This window comes from Diabrotica virgifera, chromosome 1 (assembly GCF_917563875.1).
Source record: "Diabrotica virgifera virgifera chromosome 1, PGI_DIABVI_V3a".
Classification (NCBI taxonomy): domain Eukaryota; kingdom Metazoa; phylum Arthropoda; class Insecta; order Coleoptera; family Chrysomelidae; genus Diabrotica; species Diabrotica virgifera.
This window is the reverse complement of record NC_065443.1, coordinates 208,109,531-208,133,641: the sequence shown is the minus strand read 5'-3', so window position 1 is coordinate 208,133,641 and position 24,111 is coordinate 208,109,531. Positions and strand designations below refer to the sequence as shown.

At 33.8% G+C, this 24,111-nt stretch overlaps 1 protein-coding gene across 1 annotated transcript in view; it reads right to left on the bottom strand.

Annotated features, from left to right (window-relative positions):
• The window catches only part of LOC114332161 (glutamate receptor ionotropic, delta-2-like), a 174,426-nt gene that overhangs the window by 54,646 nt on the left and 95,669 nt on the right, over positions 1-24,111 (bottom strand). The window contains exons 7-9 of the mRNA XM_050646850.1: positions 23,328-23,557; positions 11,125-11,333; positions 2,310-2,575 (exon numbers count right to left, since the gene is read on the bottom strand). Of these exons, the coding sequence (XP_050502807.1) occupies positions 2,310-2,575; positions 11,125-11,333; positions 23,328-23,557 (705 nt within the window). The remainder of the gene's footprint in view (positions 1-2,309; positions 2,576-11,124; positions 11,334-23,327; positions 23,558-24,111) is intronic.

The following is a 24,111-nucleotide window of genomic DNA, read 5'->3' as shown; positions in this document are numbered from 1 at the left end:
AATATTTAATTTACGTTACCACCAATCAACTGATTTATTCAAACAAGAAAAAAATCAGGCCCGGATTTAAAAAATAAGTTCGTTTTGGTCTTAGAAAAAATTTCAACCTGTATATGCTTTTTGAAAACTCTAATATGATTTTTACAAATTAGACAAATAGGCAATTAAAATGGCATATTTATTTTTTCCCCACACGATTACTTAATTTTTTATAAAAAAAAATCAAATTTGACTATGAATAATTAAAAGACCTAATTTTTGCGATTTACAAGTTTACAACTTTTACAAGAAGAAGACTGAAAGTCTAGAACAATTTTCATAGTCTTCATAATGGTAAGAGGTATGTGCTGTAAAAATTTCAGAAAAAAAATATTAAAATGGAACAGAGTTGTAGCGAGTTAAACCGTGAGTTCATTTTTTTTTCATTTTTAGAAAATTCCGATTTTGACAAATTTGATTTTTTAATAAAAAATTAAGTAATCGTGTGGGGAAAAAAATAAATATGCCATTTTAATTGCCTATTTGCCTTATTTGTAAAATTCATATTAGAGTTTTCAAAAAGCGTATACAGGGTGAAATTTTTTCTAAGACAAAAACTAACCAATTTTTTAAATCCGGACCTGATTTTTCTCTAGTTTGAATAAATCAGTTGATTGGATGGTAAGATACGTTACTTATTTGTGCAAAAAAAATTAATTTTTGTAATAAAAGTTATTTTTTTTTAAATCTATGGTTCACTTTACCAAACTTTTAATTCATAGTGAAATTTGATTTTTTTATAAAAAATTAAGTAATCGTGTGCGGAAAAAAAATATGCTATTTTAATTGCCTATTTGTCTAATTTGTAAAATTCATATTAGAGTTTTCAAAAAGCGTATACAGGGTGAAATTTTTTCTAAGACCCAAACGAACTAATTTTTTTAAAGCCGGATCTGATTTTTTTCTAGTTTGAATAAATTAGTTGATTAGGTGGTAATAGTGTAACGATTGGCCAAAATAAGAGACACATCGATCTGACCGTTCAAAAATTATGACGAATACAAATTTCTGTCAAAATGCGAAACTCGCCCTGTATATTATTAAACAATGGGAGCAGACACTTTTTAATGGTCATTTGTTATTCCCCATAGGAGCCTCTATACGAGGTAGGAGTATGTACAGTTCCTCATGACTGACCCTGTATGATCGTTCAAAGTGCTTCTATTTGAAAATGCTGTAGTTAAAATGGCTTGAACGAGTAGCTAATCACGAGTTTATGCCAATTTTGAACAGCCATAGAATAACCAATTTTTGTCTAACAAGCAAACAAAAAATCCAAAATATTCAGAAAAGCAAAACGTACATTTTTTTACTCTTTGAGATTTTTGGAATTACTAATAATTTTTAAGTTATTTCGAAAAAAAAAGAATTTTTTTCAAAATTAAAAAAAGAGTGTTTATTTTAAAACCAATTTTTTTCAAAAATGTGCACATTGAACCAATGAAACTTATACATCATATAAAAAATACATAAGTAAAGTAACTTGTGAAGCGGTATCGATTAATTTTATTTAAGATTAAGATGCTAATTAGGGGGTGATTTTCACGATTTTTTTAGCAAAAAATAAAAGGGACCAACAATATTTTGAGCGTAACTCACTTAGTTTTAATGTTAGAAGTTTTTTTGAAAAACAAAATTATACCTTTTTTTAAACACTTTAAAAAATTTATAATGAATTTTTCCCGAAAGTGCTCCGTTTTTGATTATTTCACGTTGAAATATTCGATTTGGAATTTGATGAATAAGAACCTACTTTTCATTAGCTACAACTCTGCTTCTACTGGGTCTACATACTTTATATATACACCATTCTTTTTACTTTCTTATAAGCTATATTTTTGCTAGGAATACTTTTTTCGATAAGATACTTACTTTTTGAGTTATTTGCGAAAAACCTTCCAAAAACATGTTTTTTCTTTGTTAAAAATTAATATACTCACTCGCAAATAACTCGAAAATTATTGACTTAGTGAAAAAACTCTATAGAACAAAAGTTGCTTAGAATAAGTCATTTATCAAATTCCGGACTTATTTTGAATTCTTATTTTTTCATCCCCGAGAAAATATTTTTCACCCCGTATTTCCCAATTTTTGGAAAATGGAGGAGATGTAGAATTGTAAACTTTTTCGTATATAATAATAGACAATTTCAACTACCTATTCCCAAATTTTCATCCTTCCTTTATTTTTTTGGAGGTTTTCGGAAAATTGTGTGTTCCTTGATCGGGCTAATTAGTTTGGAGAAAATTTAAATGATAATGTTAATTTACCTTAAATTAATCAGCCTTTTATATGGCGACTTCTTTGACATAAGAATCCCAAAATACTCTTGTGTATACTGAATCTTGATCTCATCGATATCAAACTTGCATTTCCAGTTACTCAGATTAGCTAGTTCCGGTCTGGCCTCTTCCCCCGATGCAAATAGTCCATAATTACCTCCTATTACCTTCTGCAGACCTTCGGAAATGTTAGTAATGTCATTTTGAATATATCCTCTTAAGTATATTTGCTTAAGTTCACTGATGTTAACCGACTGAAACACAAACATGTAATTAGTTTATTTCGCAAGACCACTGAAGGTATTCAAATATTTAAAGTGTTTATTCGGCAAATAACAAGTGTAAAAGGTACATAATTCTTGAGGAAGTGTATTTAAGTTTCTGAATCTATTAGAGTGTGTAAAACAATAATTTTTTGGGAGTGATCTCCACTTGCAATTTTTACCTGGGGCAATAATAAATTACCTTAAGACGGCAACCAACGGAGTGTGGTGAGGCACGCTTCACCAGTTTACCAATTTAACCGTTGCAAAATAGAAAGCAGCATCATCATTGGTTCTACAACCCATGGTGGGTCTAGGCCTGTTCCAGAATTAGCTTCCATTCCTTTCTATCCTTCGCCTTGGTTTTCCAATTTCGTATTCTTAATAGTGTTGCCCAAATGCAAGACCAAGACGAGACTTGGACAGTCTTGGTCTTGGTCTTGCACCAGTACACCTGGTCTTGGTCTTGGTATTGCACTCCCAGTCTTGGTCTTGGTCTTGGTCTTGCAGCAAGAGTCTTGCAAGTCTCGCAGTTACCCACTAGCATATTGCTATTTATTAATAAACAACTCACATTAGGTGGGTTTGTACCCACGATCTAAACTATCCCTGAATATACTCTAACTAACTGGGCTATCTACCATGTCCCACGGGAGTCAGTCTATACATCTTCTTTTTTGGTTGACCATATCGGCCTTCGACCGTAATCCATACATAGTACATTATACTAATACAACGCTAAAGGGTCCCAAAAACAACTACTGTTTTTTATATAAAAGTAGACTAAAAATCTAAAAATTAAAGGAATAGAAGAGAAAACACAAAAATCGCCGATATAACTGAATTAACCTATGAAATGCCAGTAGTGTCAAAATTTCATAACAGAGGAGTAAACTTGGCGGATGTTGGACCAGTTACAAACTAGCATTACTGTGCGGTAAATTTAAATCCTCTTTTGAAAAAATTCCTTTTTTATCCACTTAATTAATTTTCCATTTCCAATTTTTGCGTTCCAATTTATTTTTACGTAAGGAATCCAAATCTGCAATAAAAAATGGGGGATACTATTTAAAATTTAAAGTACCCCCCACCCCACTTCCGCAGGGGCCGTGTTTGGTGTCATTTGTCATTCGATAGATTTTTCAAAAATATTGAATACCAGTAATTTTCAGTTTTTCGATCTGATATTCATTTCGCGAAATATCGCGAGGTTCGCATTTACAATTTAAAATAAAATTTTTGAAAAATATTGAACGGATTTTTTAATTTTTCGATCTTACATTCATTTCGCGAAATATTCGCTTTTTTGTCAAACTTTGTGACTCGCCCATTTTCTTACGCCCCAGCACAAATCGTGAGATTTTTTAAATATACACTGTTTTGCATGTACATACTTACCTTATCTTAATCTGACGATTTTGAGTTTTTCTAAGGATATATATTTTTTTCGGGCCTCCCTTAACGAAATAAAAAGCTTTTCTGTGCATTACAGTTTATTAAATTGAAAGAATTAAAGTACTATTAAATGTTATTATTTTGTTGAGCCACAATATGACAACAACAAATTGACAATATTTAGTTGTCGTTATATCTGTTTTCTTTCAAGAGTCAATAAATACATAATATGTTATAATATATAATATATTATATTGGTTCATTAATATTAATGTTATATTTGTGATTCAATATAGACAATTTAATAGACAACCGAACAACATAGCTTGTGTCCGGTACATACACAACACCTATTTAGTATTACAATGGTATTACCTCATAATTAACATTTTTTATAAAATCTTTTATAGTGCGTCTAATAATTTGGGCAGAACTGTACTTATACTAGGAAAAAACAGAATCCGTTCAGATTGTTATAGATGTTTAAACTTCTGCTGATGTTAAGAGTTTTAAAGAATTCTTCAAAACTGTGAATGTGATTGTAAACCATACTTTTGACTTTCTCAGCTATTTTTATTTTGTTTCTTAGCGACAAAGGTTTGCTATTTTATGACAGGTTGTTATAGAGCTTTTAAGATTTTTATGATCGCCGAGACCTACCCTAATATTATTATGCATTGTTATATTATTGGGTATTTCACAATATTATATTCGGGTAAATACCATTACTTACAGTAATTAGGGCAAATTTTAACATTTTATTAGTTGTATTGTACAAACTAGTTATATGTTATGATTAAAATATGACATTGTATTTTAGACCGAAAAATACCTAATTATGGGATATATAAGATTTTTAAAATATGCAAACAAATTTTTGGATCATTATCCAGGTACCTGACGCATTCTTAGAAAATTTATATAGGAATAAAACCAGCATTTTTGTATAAAACTAAGGTAAAGGATTCTCAAAAGATTAAGTAAAGATATCCCAAATCTACAATCTCGTATCTATAATAGCATTGCATAACTAGACTACTAGACATTGTCTAGTTAAACAATGATAATAGCTTGTACTTAAACAAAAAAAAAATGCAATCAATGGGACTGCTAATCCCATGTACGACCAACAAAGGGTTTAAACATACAGAAAACTTTAAGTATGAAACAAACCTTGCGCCTGTACAGGCTGAACATAATTTTTTTCCACCTCTTGTAATTGCTTTACAATAAATTTTCTCTTTCTACAATATTGTCTTCAGTGGTTTCACCTCGTGTTTCACAACTCTTACTCGACTCTACTTGATTTTCTAAAAAAACAAAATATTTTAAGTCTCTTTTTCTAAAAATGTTTTTGGACAGCGTGTGGATATATTATTAAGTTTTTAAAACCTAATTAAAAAAAGACATGTTTTTTAAATATGAAAATATCTTACCGCCTAATTCAAGATATAAATTATCCACTTGGCGCAGATTCATATTGTTTAGGACAACATAACTGGTTAATTCTTGAAATACTATAAACAAAAATGAAAATACATTTCAATAGATATAATAATCTCGAAAAGTTCTTACCATCCTCGCTAATTATTTCTTTTACTAACATAACTCTTTAAACTAACACAATAATTTAACCTTGTAAAGTTAGGCCGAATTTACTTTGTAATACTAAGGCGATTTGGCGGTTTCTAAATGTAGGCGTAGCATTCTTGAAAGTAGATTAGCAGTAAGTGCCATATGCTAAGGTATATGGACGGCAACTGTAGCAGATACCGTCAAAACGCCATAGTATTTAACATTTGCCGCCAAATGGCTTAGTATTTTAACTGAAAACTGTAGATACCGCTAACAAAATTGCAATTTTATTTAAAATATAATGCTTCTACAACTCCAAAGATTTTATAAATATATACTAAATACCCTATTCTACCTAAAAATACAAAAATCTCATTTTCGATAAAAAATCAGTTCCCGCCTTTGGGCTTAGCACGGCAGTATTCAGCTCAAACATTTGTTTCTTATTAAGTCTGTGTTTAATTTCTTAGAAATAGTTGTTTTGTATTTGTAAGTATAATTTGGGTTTTTGTGTTTTATAGTACCGAAAATGTGAAAAAGATATATCTGTTAACTTTTATTTTCATAGCATGAGTTCATATACAAATTAATGATACTAAATTTTTGTGCAAATGGGTTTTTTTTTGTTTATTTTAAATATATGACAAGTTCTCAGACAGTTTTTCCGAAAATATTTGTTTTTTGGACCTTTTCTGGATTTGCGGACTGTGAGTCCGACGTTACCTTTTATGTACCATCATGCCACGTTATCTCTGAAAATTTAACAATAATGTTACCTATCTATGTTTCAAGTGTTTTCTTTACCGACATAACGTTTTGTGTTAACCTACCTACGTACATAACTGTACATTACATTGTCCTAGAATTGATTATTTTTGATTCACCAATGGAAGACCATTTTAATACAAAAGTGCTTTAGGAGCTAAATAGTAAAAAAGCACATGACGGTTTGGTTTTCGAAAGAGAAGTACCAAAGTTTAGTAAACAATGTATATGTAAGTAAATCTAAAACTAGTGATAAAATATCAGATGACTACAAGCGGCTGAAAAAGTATGATGTCTTGAAGGTTGAGGAAATTGAAAAAATGATTAGCCCCCTAACTAAAAATGGTCTTTGATTTATACAATTCGTCAAGAATCGAGCTTACCATTCTGGCATCAAGTGCAGTCCTTATGAAGCTATGTTTGGGGTTCCTGCCAAAATTGGTTTGAAAACTTCATCACTGCCAGAAGATGCTCTAGAAAATATTCTCACTGAAAAGGATTTGGCGAAACAAGTAGAAGAAACCCAGTCAGGTCCTGATTCTGAAGAACGTGGAGAAGTGGCAGAAGTGGAAAAACCAAATGAGCTTCTAATAAAATGTAACAATAAATATCCTGAGCAACCATCAATGAATGAATCTAATGAGATTCTAGAAGAACTAGCTTCCAATCAAATTTCGGAGAGGCAAGATTCTATTGCAATTAAACGGACACGTGCAAAGGAAGGTCTTGAAAAGCAAGCGAAGGAAATGCTCATACATCAAACTTGAAATATCCCCCTGATAATGTCGATGATACGGTAAAATTAGGAGTGTAAGATGTTGACAGGGAACGAGTGATTCGAGAAATGTTTTGGCTGTTATTATGAGTGTTCAAAATGAATTATATGAATTGGGCTGTAAAGGGATTTATTATACTACTGGGTTTTATAAATTCTAACTTTGCTGTCCATTCTCATATATGGGTTATTCCAAACCACATCTCTCAAACATCCGAATCAGACAGCGGCCTTGACCTAAGAGGACAAATTAACAAGGCCGCTGTCTTGTCCGGATGTTTGAGAGATGTGGTCTGGAATAACCCTTATATGAGAATGGACAGCAAAGTTAGTATTTATAAAACTTGCATCAGACCTGTTGTGACCTATCTACGGCATTAAATTAAGAGAAGACACCAATTAAACCAAAAGCATGCTACGAACAGCCGAAATAAAGACGTTACGAGCAATAGAAGGCAAGACAAGAAGAAATAGAATACGAAACAACATCATCAGGGAGCAATGTGGCGTACAAGATGCAGTCAGATGGGGTAGGCAAAGACGAAGAGAATTGTTCAGTCCTGTAAAAAGAATGGAGGAGCATAGAATACCAAGAATTGTACTAAAAGGGAAACCAGCAACAAGCATCCACCGGGGAGACCACCAAAAAGTTGGAGAGATAGCTGGCAGTCTACCTCCTAAGAAATCCAGTTGTATAGCAGAAATCAATTTACTATTTGCAAATAATCATTTATTTCTCTAGACATGGTACCAAAACTAAACAGTTTATTGTGCGAGTATGTTAGAGAAACGTATTTGTCGAGTGGGCAAGGCTATCAGCGATGTGCTTGCAAAAGTAAATGTAGAACAGATAAATGTAAACGTAAAAAAATAAAAAGTTATGTGATTCTAAGCAAATAGTAAGTAAGTAAAGTAGTGGTATTAATTCAGGCAAAAAAACTCAATTCAGGTTAAACAAAATATCTCTTGTAAGTTCGTACATCAACCTGCACTCGTCCACTTCTGGACATAGCTCTTTCTATCTATCTCAGTCTTGTGCAGCTTGCATCCAGTTACTGATAACATGCTTCAGGACTGACGACCCTATCTGGTTAGTGGATGTCCTCGGCTCCATCGTGCTTCGTGTCTTGGTCCTAGCCTTCACATGACAATATGTTTTGCCCATGCGTCGGTTGTGTGGTAATATGGCGACGTGTCCTGCCCAATTTGACTTTACTGACACGATTCTTTCGATAGCGTCTGTTGTTTTGTGTTTTAACGTTTGGGACTCGATCTCTCAGAGAGACACCCAACATCTGGCGCTCCATAGTCCTCTGAGTAAATAAAATTAGAACCACTTTATGGCATCAGGATTCAGGATTCAGACTGTATGCTGAGGAGCCGTGTGATATACGCTACGTTGCTGGGGGATACAGTGTCCGCGCTCAGGTAGCCAGAGGCTAACCACAGAGGGGAGTTCTGATCATGGATGGCCTGATAGCTACACTCGACAACGATAGGCATCATGTCCTGGGCTATGAGGATGACCTAGTTATCATAGCCCACGGAAAATTTAATGGTACAGTCAGAGATCGAATGCAACAGGCTCTGACCGTAGTTATAGAATGGACTTCAAATGTAGGTCCTTAACAACAGTCCTCTAAAGTCAAAAATTATGAAATTTACTAAAAGGAGGAATTTAGAGGGATTGGGTTCTCTAAGTCTAAATGGTCTACATTTAAATCTGGTGAGTGAAGTAAAGTATCTCGGGATAATATTAGACTCACGACTTACTTGTAATCAGCAGATAGAAAGAATGACGAAGAGAGCGGTAACTACGTTAATGGTAGCCAGACGTACTCATGGAAAAATGTGGGGTTTGAGACCAGACATGGTACATTGGATTTTTAACATGGTATTGCAAAAAATATAGCAAAAAAGTGGCATCATCAAATTAAGCAAGGTGCAAAGACTTGGTTGTCTCGGGATCACGGGGGCTATGAGGGGCACACCTACGGCAGCTATGGAGGTACTACTGGATCTCCCTCCTTTACATATATCAATAAGAGGTGAGGCGAGAATGGGATATTATAAACTGCGAGAAAACCTGAGCAGCGTACCAGTTAAATCAGGACATAGTAGAATAACAAATAAAACTAATGATGCCGAATGGATGATGATTTCTGACCATATGACATCCAGATACAAGCCTGAAGTACCTTTTCAAGTAGACATTTGCCCACGAGACAAATGGGACAGAGGAAACTCTCGACCCAGACTGCAGGATTACACTTGGTATACGGACGGGTCTAAAACAGCAGAAGGTTCGGGCGCAGGAATATTCTGTAGTGGTGGAAATTTCAACATCTCTATTCCACTGGGAGAGTATACCTCCGTATTTCAGGCAGAGATTTTTGTAATCTTGCATTGTGTAAGAGAAAATAACCTGAGAGCCTTCGAACTGCAGCGGGTTAACATATGCACAAATAGCCAAGCAGTCATTGGGACTCTTATAAGCCCTAACGGTGAACTCTAGGCTGGTGTGGGAATGTAGACAATAACTTGACAGACTGGCACAACATAACAGTGTTATACTGGTATTGGTTCCAGGTCATCGGGGCATATACGACAATGAAAGAGCTGACGCACTTGCTAGGAGAGTATCAGCTACAAAATACGTGGGTCCCGAGCCGGCCGTGGAAGTGCCAAAAAGCACTGTCCGCGAACGAAAAAAAGCCTGGATCCGAAGCCAACACAACTCACACTGGGAGAGTATACCCGATCAAACACATGACAAGATGTATATAGAACGGACATGTGCTAGTAGGGCTGAATTACTGCTGAAAACAAGCAGGAATCAGCTCAGAGTCATAACAGGTTTCCTCACTGGACATGCGCCAGTTAAGGGTTACCTGCATACAATGGGGCTGTTTCATGGAGACTTGAGACAGAGAACCTGAAACAGTCAACCATATCTTGCATCACTGTGAGACATTGGATCGGAGGCGGCAAACACTTTTCGGAGACATCGAAGTGACTCCAAATATATATGGCACCCACCCACTAGACCTGTACAAGCTGGTACAGGGTTCCAGATTTCTGGAATGGGTTTCATAAACAAATGGAAGATGTACAATAAGCCAAGTGGCTGCAGTACTACCGGTTCACAACAGACGGCTTCCAGAAAAAAAAATGGCATTCAGGAAATTCCGTCATCCGTTTTTTTCCAGCCAGATTTCTCATCTCGCGTTAAGTTTTCCCAATACTTCTTGTTAGTTATCTCTCGGTATATTGGAGTCTACCACATATTCTGGCTCCATAAGGATTCGAGAATTTAAGCTCACAGATTTATTTCAATAGCAACATCTGGTTTTCTAAGAGTATAGCCAAGCTAGCTTCACTTACAGTAGGAAAAATGAAAGAATACCCATGAACGAACATATAAAACACGCTGTATTTTCCTGTCACCGTGTTAGACAAAAAATTGGCCAGCGCAAGTACATGTAATAATTATTGTTACATGTACTTGCACTGGACAATTTTCTTTGTGACACGGTGACAGGAAAATACAGCGTGTTTTATATGTTCGTTCATGGGTATTCTTTCATTTTTCCTATGTATCTACTACATTTCAACATTCGTTCTTTTTATCCCCCCACAATAATTCTTATTTGTTGTTCTAAGCATATACTTATTAACTTTATCTTTGGTATTTTGTGTGAATGCTATCGAGTGTAATAATTTTTTTGTCATAATTTTCATGTCACAGATATTGTTTCTCATGATTTTTTCTAGTTTATAATTTAATTCTCCAGGCTTCTTTTGGGTCTGTTTTATTACTGCACAAGCTGAAATTGATTGAACCAGAGAAAGCAACAAATGTTAAATTCTGTATGATCTAGCTAGAGCTTGCTAACTTTGCGCAATTTTTAATTGTGATCTACAAACTTTTATCAATGTTAGTATCAAAAAATAATGAAGAATATAAAACACGAACATGTAGCAAAATAAAAAAAAAAAAAATAAGTCACAGCTTTTGTGTTTTACTCACTCTTAAGTAATCTTCATCTTGGCTATCTTTAGCATATCCAATGGTGTAGTCGCTCTCCAGCAAATCTTTAACACTACGAATGCTGGACAATTCTACAGATAACACAGAAGTAATAAACGCCGAATAAGAGTTATATATTAGTAACGTAAACATTAGGGAAATCAGCACGATGATTTTTTCTGGATTTGTTCGTGTTTTCCAAATACTTCCTAAAATTCAAAATAGGGGTATGGATACAATTTATTTCAGAATTGTTAAACTGTTAAGATATTAATCCGTATTTCATTATAACATCCAAACGATAATCAGCAACGACCACAATATTAAACCTACATAATTAACACTACAATCACAGTAAAGATGCACTAGAAATCAGTGGCGGCTAGTCAGCGTCGGCAGGGTCGGCAGTGCCGACCCACACATTTATGGACACATTATAGATTTTTTTAAATATATAAGTTAATCAGAGTTGATGATATTCGTTTCTGTGAAATAAAAAAAATATACAGACCCATATTATACAGAATATATAATACAGACTAAATTTTATTCATTCATTGTTTTTAAAAGAATTCGAACGATCTGATACGTTAAGAGGAAACAGTAGCGATCAACAGGTAGCAAAAACGCGTTCCAAGATTGCTGCTGTAATTTTGAATATTTTTTCGAGATATTTGGCACACGTATTCGTCATAAAATAAAGAATGGCGGTACAGAGCCCAATTTGAAAAATATATTAATATGTGGAAATTACTCTGTAATTAAATACAATATTAAAAAAACGAGCCTGTACCGCCATTAAGAAGAACAAAAAAATACACTTTCTTCAAATAAACTTTTTTATCCGATGCCTAGATTTTGTGTCATTCTGGAACTACTAAAAATTTTTATTTCATTAGTAGTTCCAAAATGACACAAAATCTAGGCATCGGATAAAAAAGTTTATTTGAAGAAAGTGTATTTTTTTGTTTTTCTTAATGGCGGTACAGGCTCGTTTTTTTAATATTGTATTTAATTCCATAGTAATTTCCACATATTAATATATTTTTCAAATTGGGCTCTGTACCGCCATTCTTTATTATATTACGAATACGTGTGCCAAATATCTCGAAAAATTTTTCAAAATTACAGCCGCAATCTTGGAACGCGTTTTCGCTACCTGTTGATCGCTACTGTTTCACCTTAAGTGATCCCTGTGCGCTGTGCGTAAGAGACTTTTCAAATTAAGGATCCTAGCCAGCCATACACCCGACTGCGATTGTGTGAATTCATGGCCCGCTTCGGCTAGCCGTACCCAGTTGACCATTTGCTTGTAATAAGACGCTATGGAATATTAGCCGATAGGCAACCAATTATACATTCCCCGTATTTATTTGAATGAGAAGTACGGCAGAAAAACAATCTGCCGAGCACAGCGGTGATGTGCAAACGGCAACAAAACACGTACTTGGACGTTGAGATTTAATTTGGACGTTGAGAGGTGACTCATATTTGTTTGCAGAAATTGCTTGAAAATAATTCATATAATAATATTTGAGTTATCCTCCCTCTCAAAAAGGTCCGGAACATTGTTTAAATAATCAAAACGTCAAAAAATAAAGGAAAAATTCGATTTTTTTCTTCATTTTTTTATTATAACTTTAAAAGTATTCATTTTCGGGAAAAGTTGCACTGACATAAAAGTTGCGTAATTAAATTTTCTACAATAAAGGATTAGCTGAAAATTTTAAAAATTGTCACCCTTGTTGCAAAATAGCAATAACTGCGAAAAAATCATAAAAAACAGGTATTCGCATTTTACGTTTTTCAACCGTTTATGCTACACTTAAGACCTTCATAATTTTACCCAGAAAAACTATATCATATAATAAAAAATACTGTGAATTTCATTAAGATCGGTTCAATAGATTTGGCAAGATAAATTTTAAAATCCAGCTTTCGCAAAAAAATTAATTTTTTCAAAATGTTGCAGAAATGAAAATAAAGCAGACAGCAAGTTGAATTTATTTTTACGTATATAAGAATACTGTACCTTTCTTCTATATGTAAAAAAATTCAACTTGCTCTCTGCTTTATTGTCAGTACTGCAACATTTTTAAATAATTAATTTTTTTTGCAAAAGAAAAAAAAATTATTTTGCAAAATGTTTAGAATCGATCTTAATGAAATTTATAGTATTGTTTTATTACCTCATAAAGGTTTTCTGGTTAAAATATGAAGGTCGTAAGTGTTAGCATAAATGGATGAAAAACGTAAAATGCGAAAACTTATTTTTTATGTTTTTTTCGCAATTATTGCTGTATTGCAACAAGGATGACACTTTTTAAAATTTTTAACCAATCCTATATTGTAGGAAATTTAGTTACCCAACTTTTATGTCAGTGTAACTTTTCTCAGAAGTGAATACTTTGAAAGTTAAAATCAAAAAACGAAGAAAAAAAATCGAAGTTTTTCTTAATTTTTTGACATTTTGATTATTTAAACAATGTTCCGGACCTTTTTGAGCGGAAGGATAATCAATTATTATTTACAAGGAATTTTCAAAATATCTATTAGACAAGTTCATTAAAAATTATCCATCATTCTTTATTCAAATAAAATAATAAAATGGATTAACAGTTTTATATGCTGATCTAAATATTTTCGGAAGGTGGGATAAGTTACAAAATATGTTTAATTTTATATACTGAAATTCATTAGGTACAACAAACTGTTCCCGAATTTAATAAATAATTGTGCTCAAATGTGGGCAAATTCTGCGTCAAATGAACGGGATTTCTCTTGTCTCAAAAAAGTCAAAACGTATTGTCGAAACACCATGAAACAAGAAAGAATGTCAAACTTGTCTCAAATGTCAATAGAAAAAAACTTTTAAAACCTCTAAAAAACAATAATAAATTTTACAATGACGTTATAACCCATTTTGCTACTTCGAAACAACATAGACTAGAGTTAATTTATAAAAGGTTTACAAAAAAAAACAAAAAAAATAAAAAAAAAAAATAAAAAAAAACCAAGAATCTTCTATGAAATTGAAGCCTTTTAATTAGATGGCATACCTATCTGAGGAGACAAAACCTTGCCGACCCTGTCCCTAAAGCCACGAGCCGCCACTGCTAGAAATAAACAAACCAAGACACGTTGAATGTTACCAGGAGCACTCACAAAATCATAATTTTCAATGTACATACATTAGAAATCCCAAATTATGATTTACAAAGTTTATACATTGTAAATCATGATTTGGTAGTGCTCCTCGTAACATTCAACGTGTCTTGGTTTGTTTATTTCTAGTGCATCTTTATTGTGATTTTAGTATAGTCGTATTGCTGTTCGTATTCACCTGGCAAGATTAAATGTTATAGAACCAGGAAAATGCTCATGCGATAATATTTGCCAGTGTGATAATAATCATTAATCACATCCTGTTTGTATTTATTAAAAATATAGCATTTTCGAGTATTTTTTAAGAAAACCTGGTTAAAAGCAATGGGAAACTTCCAGTTAAGATAACCCACCTACTGTCGCACAATCAGAAATCAATTTACCAATTCGTAACTAATCACTTATGTGCGTCCGGATATTAAAACATAAATTTGTTACTTCTTCTTCTTTACCTGCCATCTCCGCGACGAAGGTTGGCAATCATCATTGTTATTATAACTTTTAACACTACACCCCTAAAGAGTTCAGTTGAGTTGCATCCAAACCATTCTCTGAAATTTCTCAGCCAGGACATTTTTCATGTCTATTAAGCTAGAATGACCTTTTCATAAGGGAGCCATGAAACTTACCACATATTTTTTTGCTATTTTGTTGCTAATTTATTACGCAAATTAAAAATTTATTGCTTCATCCCCTTCAGAGAAACAGGTGGCCATTCCAGCTTAATATTAAGCTAGAATAGCCAACATTCATATATCCGGAACGAAAGTAGATAGAGAGTTGCTTCCGGTGGCCTATTTTATTGCTAATTAATTGCTAATTTACTACGCAAAATAAAAATTTATTGTTTCATCCCCTTCAGAGTAACAGGTGGCCATTCCAGCTTAATATTAAGCTAGAAGAGCCAACATTTTTATATCCGGAACGAAAGTAGATAGAGAATTGCTTCCGGTGGCCTATTTTATTGCTAATTAATTGCTAATTTATTACGTAAAATAAAAATTTATTGCTTCACCCCCTTCAGAGAAACAGGTAGCTATTCAAGCTAAATATTAAGCTAGAGTAGCCAACATTCATATTTCCGGAACGAAAGTAGATAGAGGGTAGCTTCCGGCGGCATATTTTATTGCTAATTAATTGCTGAAAGACTGGGTATACAAGAATTTACAAACTCACCCCCTTCAATCCCTACCGTTATCATCAATCCCCAGTTATAGGTCTTTAAACTGGTTATTTTCACTTTTTGTGGATTCCGCGGAATGATGATAACGGTAGGGATTGAAGGGGGTGTGTTTGTAAATTCTTGTATACCTAGTCTATCAGCAATTAATTAGCAATAAAATATGCCGCCGGAAGCTACCCTCTATCTACTTTCGTTCCGGAAATATGAATGTTGGTTACTCTAGCTTAATATTTAGCTCGAATAGCCACCTGTTTCTCTGAAGGGGGTGAAGCAATAAATTTTTATTTTGCGTAATAAATTAGCAATTAATTAGCAATAAAATAGGCCACCGGAAGCAACTCTCTATCTACTTTCGTTCCGGATATATGAATGTTGGCCATTCTGGCTTAATATTAAGCTGGAATGGCCACCTGTTTCTCTCAAGGGGATGAAGTAATAAATTTTTATTTTGCGTAATTAATTAGCAATTAATTAGCAATAAAATAAGCCACTGGAATCAACTCCCTATCTACTTTCGTTCCGGATATATGAATGTTGGTTTTTCTAGCTTAATATTAAGCTGGAATGGCCACCTGTTTCTCTGAAGGGGATGAAGCAATAAATTTTTAATTTGCGTAATATATTAGCAACAAAATAGCAAAAAATATGGGGTAAGTTCCATGGATCCCTTATGAAATGGTCATTCTAGCTTAATAGACTTCTACCTATGCTGCGCCTTCCTTGAATCTTTTCCTGCATAATTAATTTTAGGAGTTCATATCTGTCACCACGTATTATATGACCTAAGTATTAAAGTTTGCTTATTTTGATGGAATCCTGTATCTCCCTGCTGTTCTGTATTCTTCTTAGTACTTCCTCATTAGTTATTCTGTCTGTCCAGGATTTTCTCAGCATTCTTCAATATGTCCACATTTCAAATGCTTCCAATCTATTGAGACATTGTTTATTAAGCTTCCATGTCTCCATATAATATAAAAGAACATAAAATACATAACATTTTAGTACTCGCTTTCTAAGATTTAGGCTGAGGTCTCTACTACTTAATATTTGTTTCATATTAGTGAAAATTGTTATAATAAGTTTCAATTCTTAACCCTTAAGCTCCTAGCGTTACATATATGTAACGCAGGAACCGCTAAAATCTTAAGCCTTAATTTCGGGAAGTGATTCTAATTTTAACTAGATGGTGATGCAAGACTTTCAAGGGACACTTGTTTACTAGTTTTTAGCAGCTGGTTCGAGGATTTGATATAACCTGTTTATTTAGCTGAGTGTTTTATGTGACGGTGTTTATTATTTATGGTAAAAATGGATCTCCAGTTTGAGTAAGTATATCTTTACTATTCTTTTGTTTATTATATTTTGTTTAAAGTGTTTTCAATTGAGAATCAATTAATGTTTTTTCTTATTGCGAATATAAATTTTTAGAAATTTTACCCTGGGTTTTGTAAAAAATGGCTTTAATTTTTGGTGTTACATATATGTAACGCTAGGAACATATGGGAGAAAAAATCGGAACTTTTAGAATTGTAACGTATTTTTTGTTCCAGAAAATGGGTTTCTCTTCAAGAAGCGCTGGAGATGATTGATGCCGTTGAAACTTTAGACGTTGATGCTATGTACATACATACATATAGGTACTGAACCCCCAGAATTGAATGTGCTTACAGACGAGCAGTCTGGTGATGAGGAATATAATGATTTTAAAAGGCTGTCCGAGAGTATTCTTAGAGCAACTGTTGAACTTGTGTTACGAAAGAGTGAAAGAGATTCCGAAATATTTGTTGATATTAACGAGGCTCAGCTATCCAGATCATCGACAAAAGCTAAAAAACTAGTGAAAGAAAAGTTGAAGCTGATCTTTTGGACCAGAATGTAGCTAGATACCAAGTAGGAATTTGCCCTAAAAAATAGTGCTGGACATAACTATGGACAAAATGGTATATTTACATTGATGCTGGACATAACTGGACATAATAGATGATATGATCCTATACCACAACTAGAATTTCGAAGGTATCTAGTAACATCGTATCTTATGAAGTATGATACCAAACCAAAAGATGCAGGCAGGCCATCTTCGTTCAAAGTAGTCGTAGATATAAGATATGATAAGATTGATCATCTCCTGACCTATATTCCTGATAAGAAAATGAGACTTTTGCAGATGAATGCTCTAGTTCCTATGTGCGTACCATGTGTTGGAAGTGCAATGTGGGAGTGTGCATCAAGTGCAACATAGATTTTCATTCACAATAACTTGATTATGATTTTTCATTTATTTAGTTTTGAATTTGTTTGTTATTTTGAAATTTATAATCGAAAATATTTTAAATATTTTTGCTCCTATATCTTCCTAGGGTTACTTATTATAATTAAAAAAAAGGGTTAATTAAGAAAAAAACATGTATGTATTTTGTGTTGAAAGCTTGTCCTGAATACATCAAAATAAAAAAAAAATAAAATTTTCTAAATAAATTAATTCAGGATCTTAAGGGTTAAATATAATATAAATCATAGAAAAATCTGTGGCAAAAGGACTAGTTTTCATGTCAAACACACCACTACAGCACCAAGAGCAGCACTTATACATAAAGTATGTGGTACATTCCATGTCAAATCACTCAGGCAAAAAATTTTGGATCTCCGATTTGTCTGAAAATTGGTATATAGCTTCTGCGGGACGTAAAAATAAGATATTTAAGGTCAAAAAATCTTCTTCTTTTTTTCTCAAAATGTGGTTTTATGCGATTTTACAGTGATTTGGTGTTTATTTGAACAAATTTGCATTTTCTGTCGTAAAGTATCAATGAAAAACATAATATTTTAATAGAGAGGACTCAAAAATGTCATTATATGGCATTATAACAAGTTATTTTGAATCAAAACAAGTTTTTGATCAAATTTTATAGTGTAAAAAACGTTAAAATACCGTTTTTTACATTTTCCTCCATTCCCAAAATACATCGTCATCGATTTGGCTGAAAATTTGCCCACAGATATCCAAAAGATAGAACTTTAAGTGGTTAGAAGGATTTGAATTATATTACAATACCAAAAAAGTTACGTGCAGTAATATCAGACTCAGAAGTATATATTAGTCCAGTCGGGATAGCATTTGACCTTGAATGCCGAGCTGCCCAAAATTTTATTTTTCTGATCTTTAAGGGAGTCAATAGTAGCCTAAATTTAAAATCACGAATGAATTCCTCCGTTACGTTAGCCGCCATCTTGATTTTAAAGGAGAACCTGTTTGGCTCAATATCTAAGCCATTTTTAACTTTTCGACAAAAATGGTAGGAACTGAAATTGTTCCAAATAAATCGTATTTACAATTATTACAATTTCTTTTTAACAATTTTCGTCGTGAGGTCGATATTTTCGAGTTAATTTTAATTACAGAAGACGCCTATATTTTTGACTATAATATTGCATGTAACTTTTTTGGTATTGTAATATAATTCAAATCCTTCTCACCACTTAAAGTACTATGTTTTGTCTATTTGTGGGCAAATTTTCAGCCAAATCGATTATGACGTATTTTGGGAATGGAAAAAAATGTAAAAAACGGTATTTTAACGTTTTCTACACTATAAAATTTGATCAGTAGCTTGTTTTGAATCAAAGTAACCTGTTATAATGCCATATAATGACATTTTTAAGTCCTTTCTATTAAGATATTATGTTTTTCATTGATACTTTACGATAGAAAATGCAAATTTGTATAAATAAACACCAAATCACTAAAAATCGCATAAAATAACATTTTGAGAAAAAAAAACGAAGAAGATTTTTTGACCTCAAATATCTTATTTGTACGTCCCGCAGAAGCTATATACCAATTTTCAGACAAATCGGAGGTCCAAATTTTTTTTGCTCCAAAATTGAGTGATTTGAAATGGAATGACCCATGTACGTTTCATAATAAGGGGCGCAAGATTCTTAGAAAACTCCATGAAAATTTATGTTAAACCTCCAAATACTCTAAAAACAGTGCAGTTTACGAACGAAATGGTGTTGCACAGAATGGGAAGATTGAGAGATCTTTTCACCACCATAAAAAAGAGAAAATCAGCATATTTGGGGCACATACTTAGAAATGATAAGTACGAATTATTATAGTCTAAGAGCTGGGAGCGGATTTTGTGCGTGACAAATAATATGGAAAAACTATACGGGGATATGTTGAATTAGTTGTGTACATGACTTTCCCCAACGGCCGGAAACCAGAGCGGGGGACCAGGGTAGTTATAAGGGGTCAAACTCACAGTTTTTATAAATTTTTTTGTAGCGCTCATGATCGAGATAGTGCACCAAAATTTGGAAATAAGTAGGTCATGACATACGTAAGTAAAATCTCTAGGGGCAGAACGCTGCTTGGCCGACAAAGGGGTGGGGGTAGGGGTGAATATAATAAATATGAAGGGTTTTTTGCGACGTTTGTGATTGAGATAGTGCTCCAAAATTTGGGAATAAGTAGACCACGATATAACTAAGTAAAATCCCTTGAGCCGGAAACCAGAGGGGGGACGAGGGTAGTTATAATGGGTCAAAGACGCGGTTTATATTATTCTTTTTGTGACACTCATGATCGAGATAGTGCACCAAAATTTGGGAATAAGTAGGTCATGACGTAACTAAGTAAAATCTCCATGGGTTGAACGTTGCGTGGCCGACAAAGGGGTGGGGGTGGGGGTGTATATAATAAATATAAAGGGTTTTTGCGACGTTTGCGATTGAGATAGTGCACCAAAATTTGGGAATGAGTAGACCATGATATACCTAAGTAAAATCCCTAGAGCCGGAAACCAGAGTGGGGGTCGAGGGTAGTTGTAAGGGGTCAAATTCGCGGTTTTTTTTTGTGACACTCATGATCGAGATAGTGCACCAAAATTTGGGAGTAAGTAGGACATGACGTAACTAAGCAAAATCTCCAGGGGTGGAACGCTGCGTGGCCGACAAAGGGGTGGGGAAGGAGTGAATATAAGAAATGTAAGAGTTATTTTGCGACATTCGTGATTGAGATAGTGCACCAAAATTTGGGAATAAGTAGACCATGACATAACTAAATAAAATCCCCAGAGGCGAAAACTAGAGTGGGGGGACGAGGGTAGTTATAAGGGGTAAAATTCGTGGTTTTTATTATTTTGTGACGCTCATGATGGAGATATTGCACCAAAATTTTGGAGTAAGTTGGTCATGAGGTAACTAAGTAAAATCTCCAGGGGCGGAACGCTGTTTGGGGTACAAAGGGATGGTAGGCAGGGGTGAGTTTAAAAATATAAGGGGTTTTTTGCCGTTCGTGATGAGATAGTACACCAAAATTTGGAAATAAGTAGATCATGACATTACTAAATAAAATCTCCAGGGGCGGAATGCTGCATGGGAGACAAATGTTGTGCTGCGTCACAAAAAAAATAATACAAACTGTGACTTTGACCCTTTAAAACTACCCTCATCCCCAAGTCTGGTTTCCGTCCATGGAGATTCTGCTTAGTTACGTCATAATCTGCTTACTCGCAAATTTTGGTTCACTATCTCGATCACGAACGCCACAAAAATCCCTTATAATTTTTATATTCACCCCTGCGCCCACCCCTTTTTCATCCAGTTCCGCCCCTGGAGATTTTACGTAGTTACGTCATGACCTACTTATTACCATATTACCTTATAACTACCCTCGTCCCCTACTCTGGTTTCCGGTCGTTGGGGAAAGTCATGTACACAACTTTCAACATATCCCCGTATAGTTTTTCCATATTACTTATCACGCACAAAATCCGCTTCTATCTCTCCGACTATTACAGCTTATAGGGAAAAATCGAAGGAAAAAATGGTCCTGGTAAACAACAAATATCCTCACTGAAAAACATTCGCGACTGGACCGGGTTAAACACACAGATGCTTTTTAGAAAAGCAGAAGATAGAGACGAATTTACAATGGTTATAGCCAACCTTCATTAGTGGAGTCGGTAATACAAGAAGAAGAAGCCGGTGACCAATCTTCAGCTTGGTGCCTTAAAACTAGTAACTATTTATAAAGCGACCCTTGCATGTGTTCTAGGCTTTGTGGTAAAACATGAGATCTGACATCTAAAATGAGCTATTGATCAGATTATAAATATACTGGTAGTCAGACCCATAGTTACTAATAAGAATAATAATAAAGTTTCAAAAAGTGTGAACCGTATTAGGACTCAGGAATAAAATGCAATTCATAGATGCCCCTCTGCAGTCTTAGAGGTAATGCTGGACATTGTCTGCATATTGGGGTACGTAGAATCGCTCTAGAAAATGTTTTTAGAGTAACACAGGCTCAGCATCTAAAATCTGGCAACTTAACAAGCCATCTAGAGACTTTAAATATTAAAAAAATGTCATCCATGATATGCTTACAGACATATCTGTAAAATAAGATTAAACTCAAAATACATATTTCATTATCACATTTTATACTAATGGGTCAAAAACACCAGATGAAATAGGAATAGTGCTTACTGATTCTAATATCAGACTGTCAATAGCCCTCAAACATAATCCTATAATATTAATTTGCTAACAATAGATGTTAATGCGCAAAAGTGCTCAAAAATGCCTTAATTCAGCCAAAATATTTATCTACTATTACAGCCAAGCTGCAATGAAAGCTCTGGCATTTACAACTTGGAACTGCAAACAGTCTCTTAAGCAACTAGCACGGCATAACAAAGTAATTTATCGGTGGGTAGCAGGACATAAGGAAATTCTTGATGAGATTCCTACTAGTCTTGATAAATAAAGAGCTAATACTCCTTTTATCGGACCAGAGCAACGACTAAGAGGTCGTAGAACTGGAAGGGTGTTGGGTTAATAAATTGTAGATGTCTGTGTCGTTAAATTTTTAAACTTTTGGAACGAAATCGACATGTCGGCATTAACGTATGTCCTACAAGTTTTGGCACAAAGTATTTAATGAAGTTTTTGTTAATGAAGACATTTTATTTAAACACTAACTAGTTATCATAAATTACAACTCAATGCTTAACTAAGTTATGCTATCAAATTATGTGAAGTGGGCCATCCTTCTCTACTAGAGGTAAATTTCTACTAATGTTTTTCATGCGGCCCTGGGCGGAATTCAGATCAATTTCCCTTAGTTGTTGTTAATTCCCCGTTTTAATTGTTCTTCATCTTAAGCTTCCCAGCATCCATGATAAAGTTTCCTAGACAGTAAAACTCAAAAATCCTCTACTTGGCCAGCCTGCAGCAAGTTTGGAGATCTTAGAAGATCTGTATTGACGAGACAATTTCTCTTTTTCATTCCAAGCTTATTTTTTGCTCTTTTTAACCAATCTCTCCGACTTTTGTGCAGTCAATGCACGTGGTCTTTCACATTTTGGTAGATTCAGCCATGGTATTCCCTAATTGCACTCCGTTGTTGTTCTATAAATGGCTTTGCGTGAATTGTTTTCATTCTGAAATATTCGACAAATTTCAGCTTTGAGTGCCTGCCCAACCAACTTGTAGATACGTTTTCTTATTTATAATTTTTTATACCCTACATCTTAAAGCAAAAACTTAAAAAGAAAAAAATTTTAACTGATAGTAGACAATGTAAACAATACAAGCTTTTGTTTCCAAACGCAACTTGATGTTTTTTTTTTGTTAAAATTAAACCCAATGAATTTTGAGCCAAAACTTTCATTACATTCTAAACAAAACTTAATGGATATTGCCAAACATCAAAGTGGACTGATTTCAGTATCCACTCATTGTATAGAGATTGTTTAATGCCACACTATCTATATGATAACCTAATTTTTGTACTACAATCCTAATTTAATTTAATTACATATAAATAAAATAATACGTATACCTTGCTGGGAGAATACTCCGATACACCACACCACAGATTCAGAAAAACTTTTCGTTCTATTCTGGATATCTTTTGAGCAAAATCTAGAGTCGACCATGTTGTTTAAAGTTATCGCAGTGGCCAAGATTAGGCCAGTTACGACAACGCACAGTATCAGTCTGTAATCAAACGGGACGAGAAATATATCCCGCATTTTTTGCGATTTTGCAGGTTCAATGTAGATGTTCCTTCTAAAATTAATAAATATTATTGAAACAAATATTCTAAAAATTGTATTAAAAAAATATACTGGATCCTTCGTATTGATTTTTTGTATAAACTAAATTCTGAGAACAAAAAAATTAGCCGTGCGACTTTTTAAAATTTTTCATGTCACGATATCGCCGAAGAAATTATCTTAATTTCCTTTTCTCCGCTTGGTTTAGATACTGGCCAGCCACTCCAATCACTTGGTCGAATTTATCGTTGGAAGTTTATCGTTGGTACAAACGCCACATCTTTTCTATTTTGTTTTTAAATATTTATTTTATTTTATTTCCTTTATTATTTCATAAATAATTATCTTCTGTATTCGTTTTAACTTGTTTTCCCGTTAAAAACCTGTTTGGCGCCCTCTTTCGTTATCATCTATTTCCTAGCTCTCTTTTCATATAGCATCTAAATCATCATACTGAACGTACTTCATATATTCTTACTCTTTAGATATATATTTTAACACGGAACATGGTTGTCCAAATTTAACTAGTAATCATCACTATTAATTTTATCTTATTCCTTTGCCATT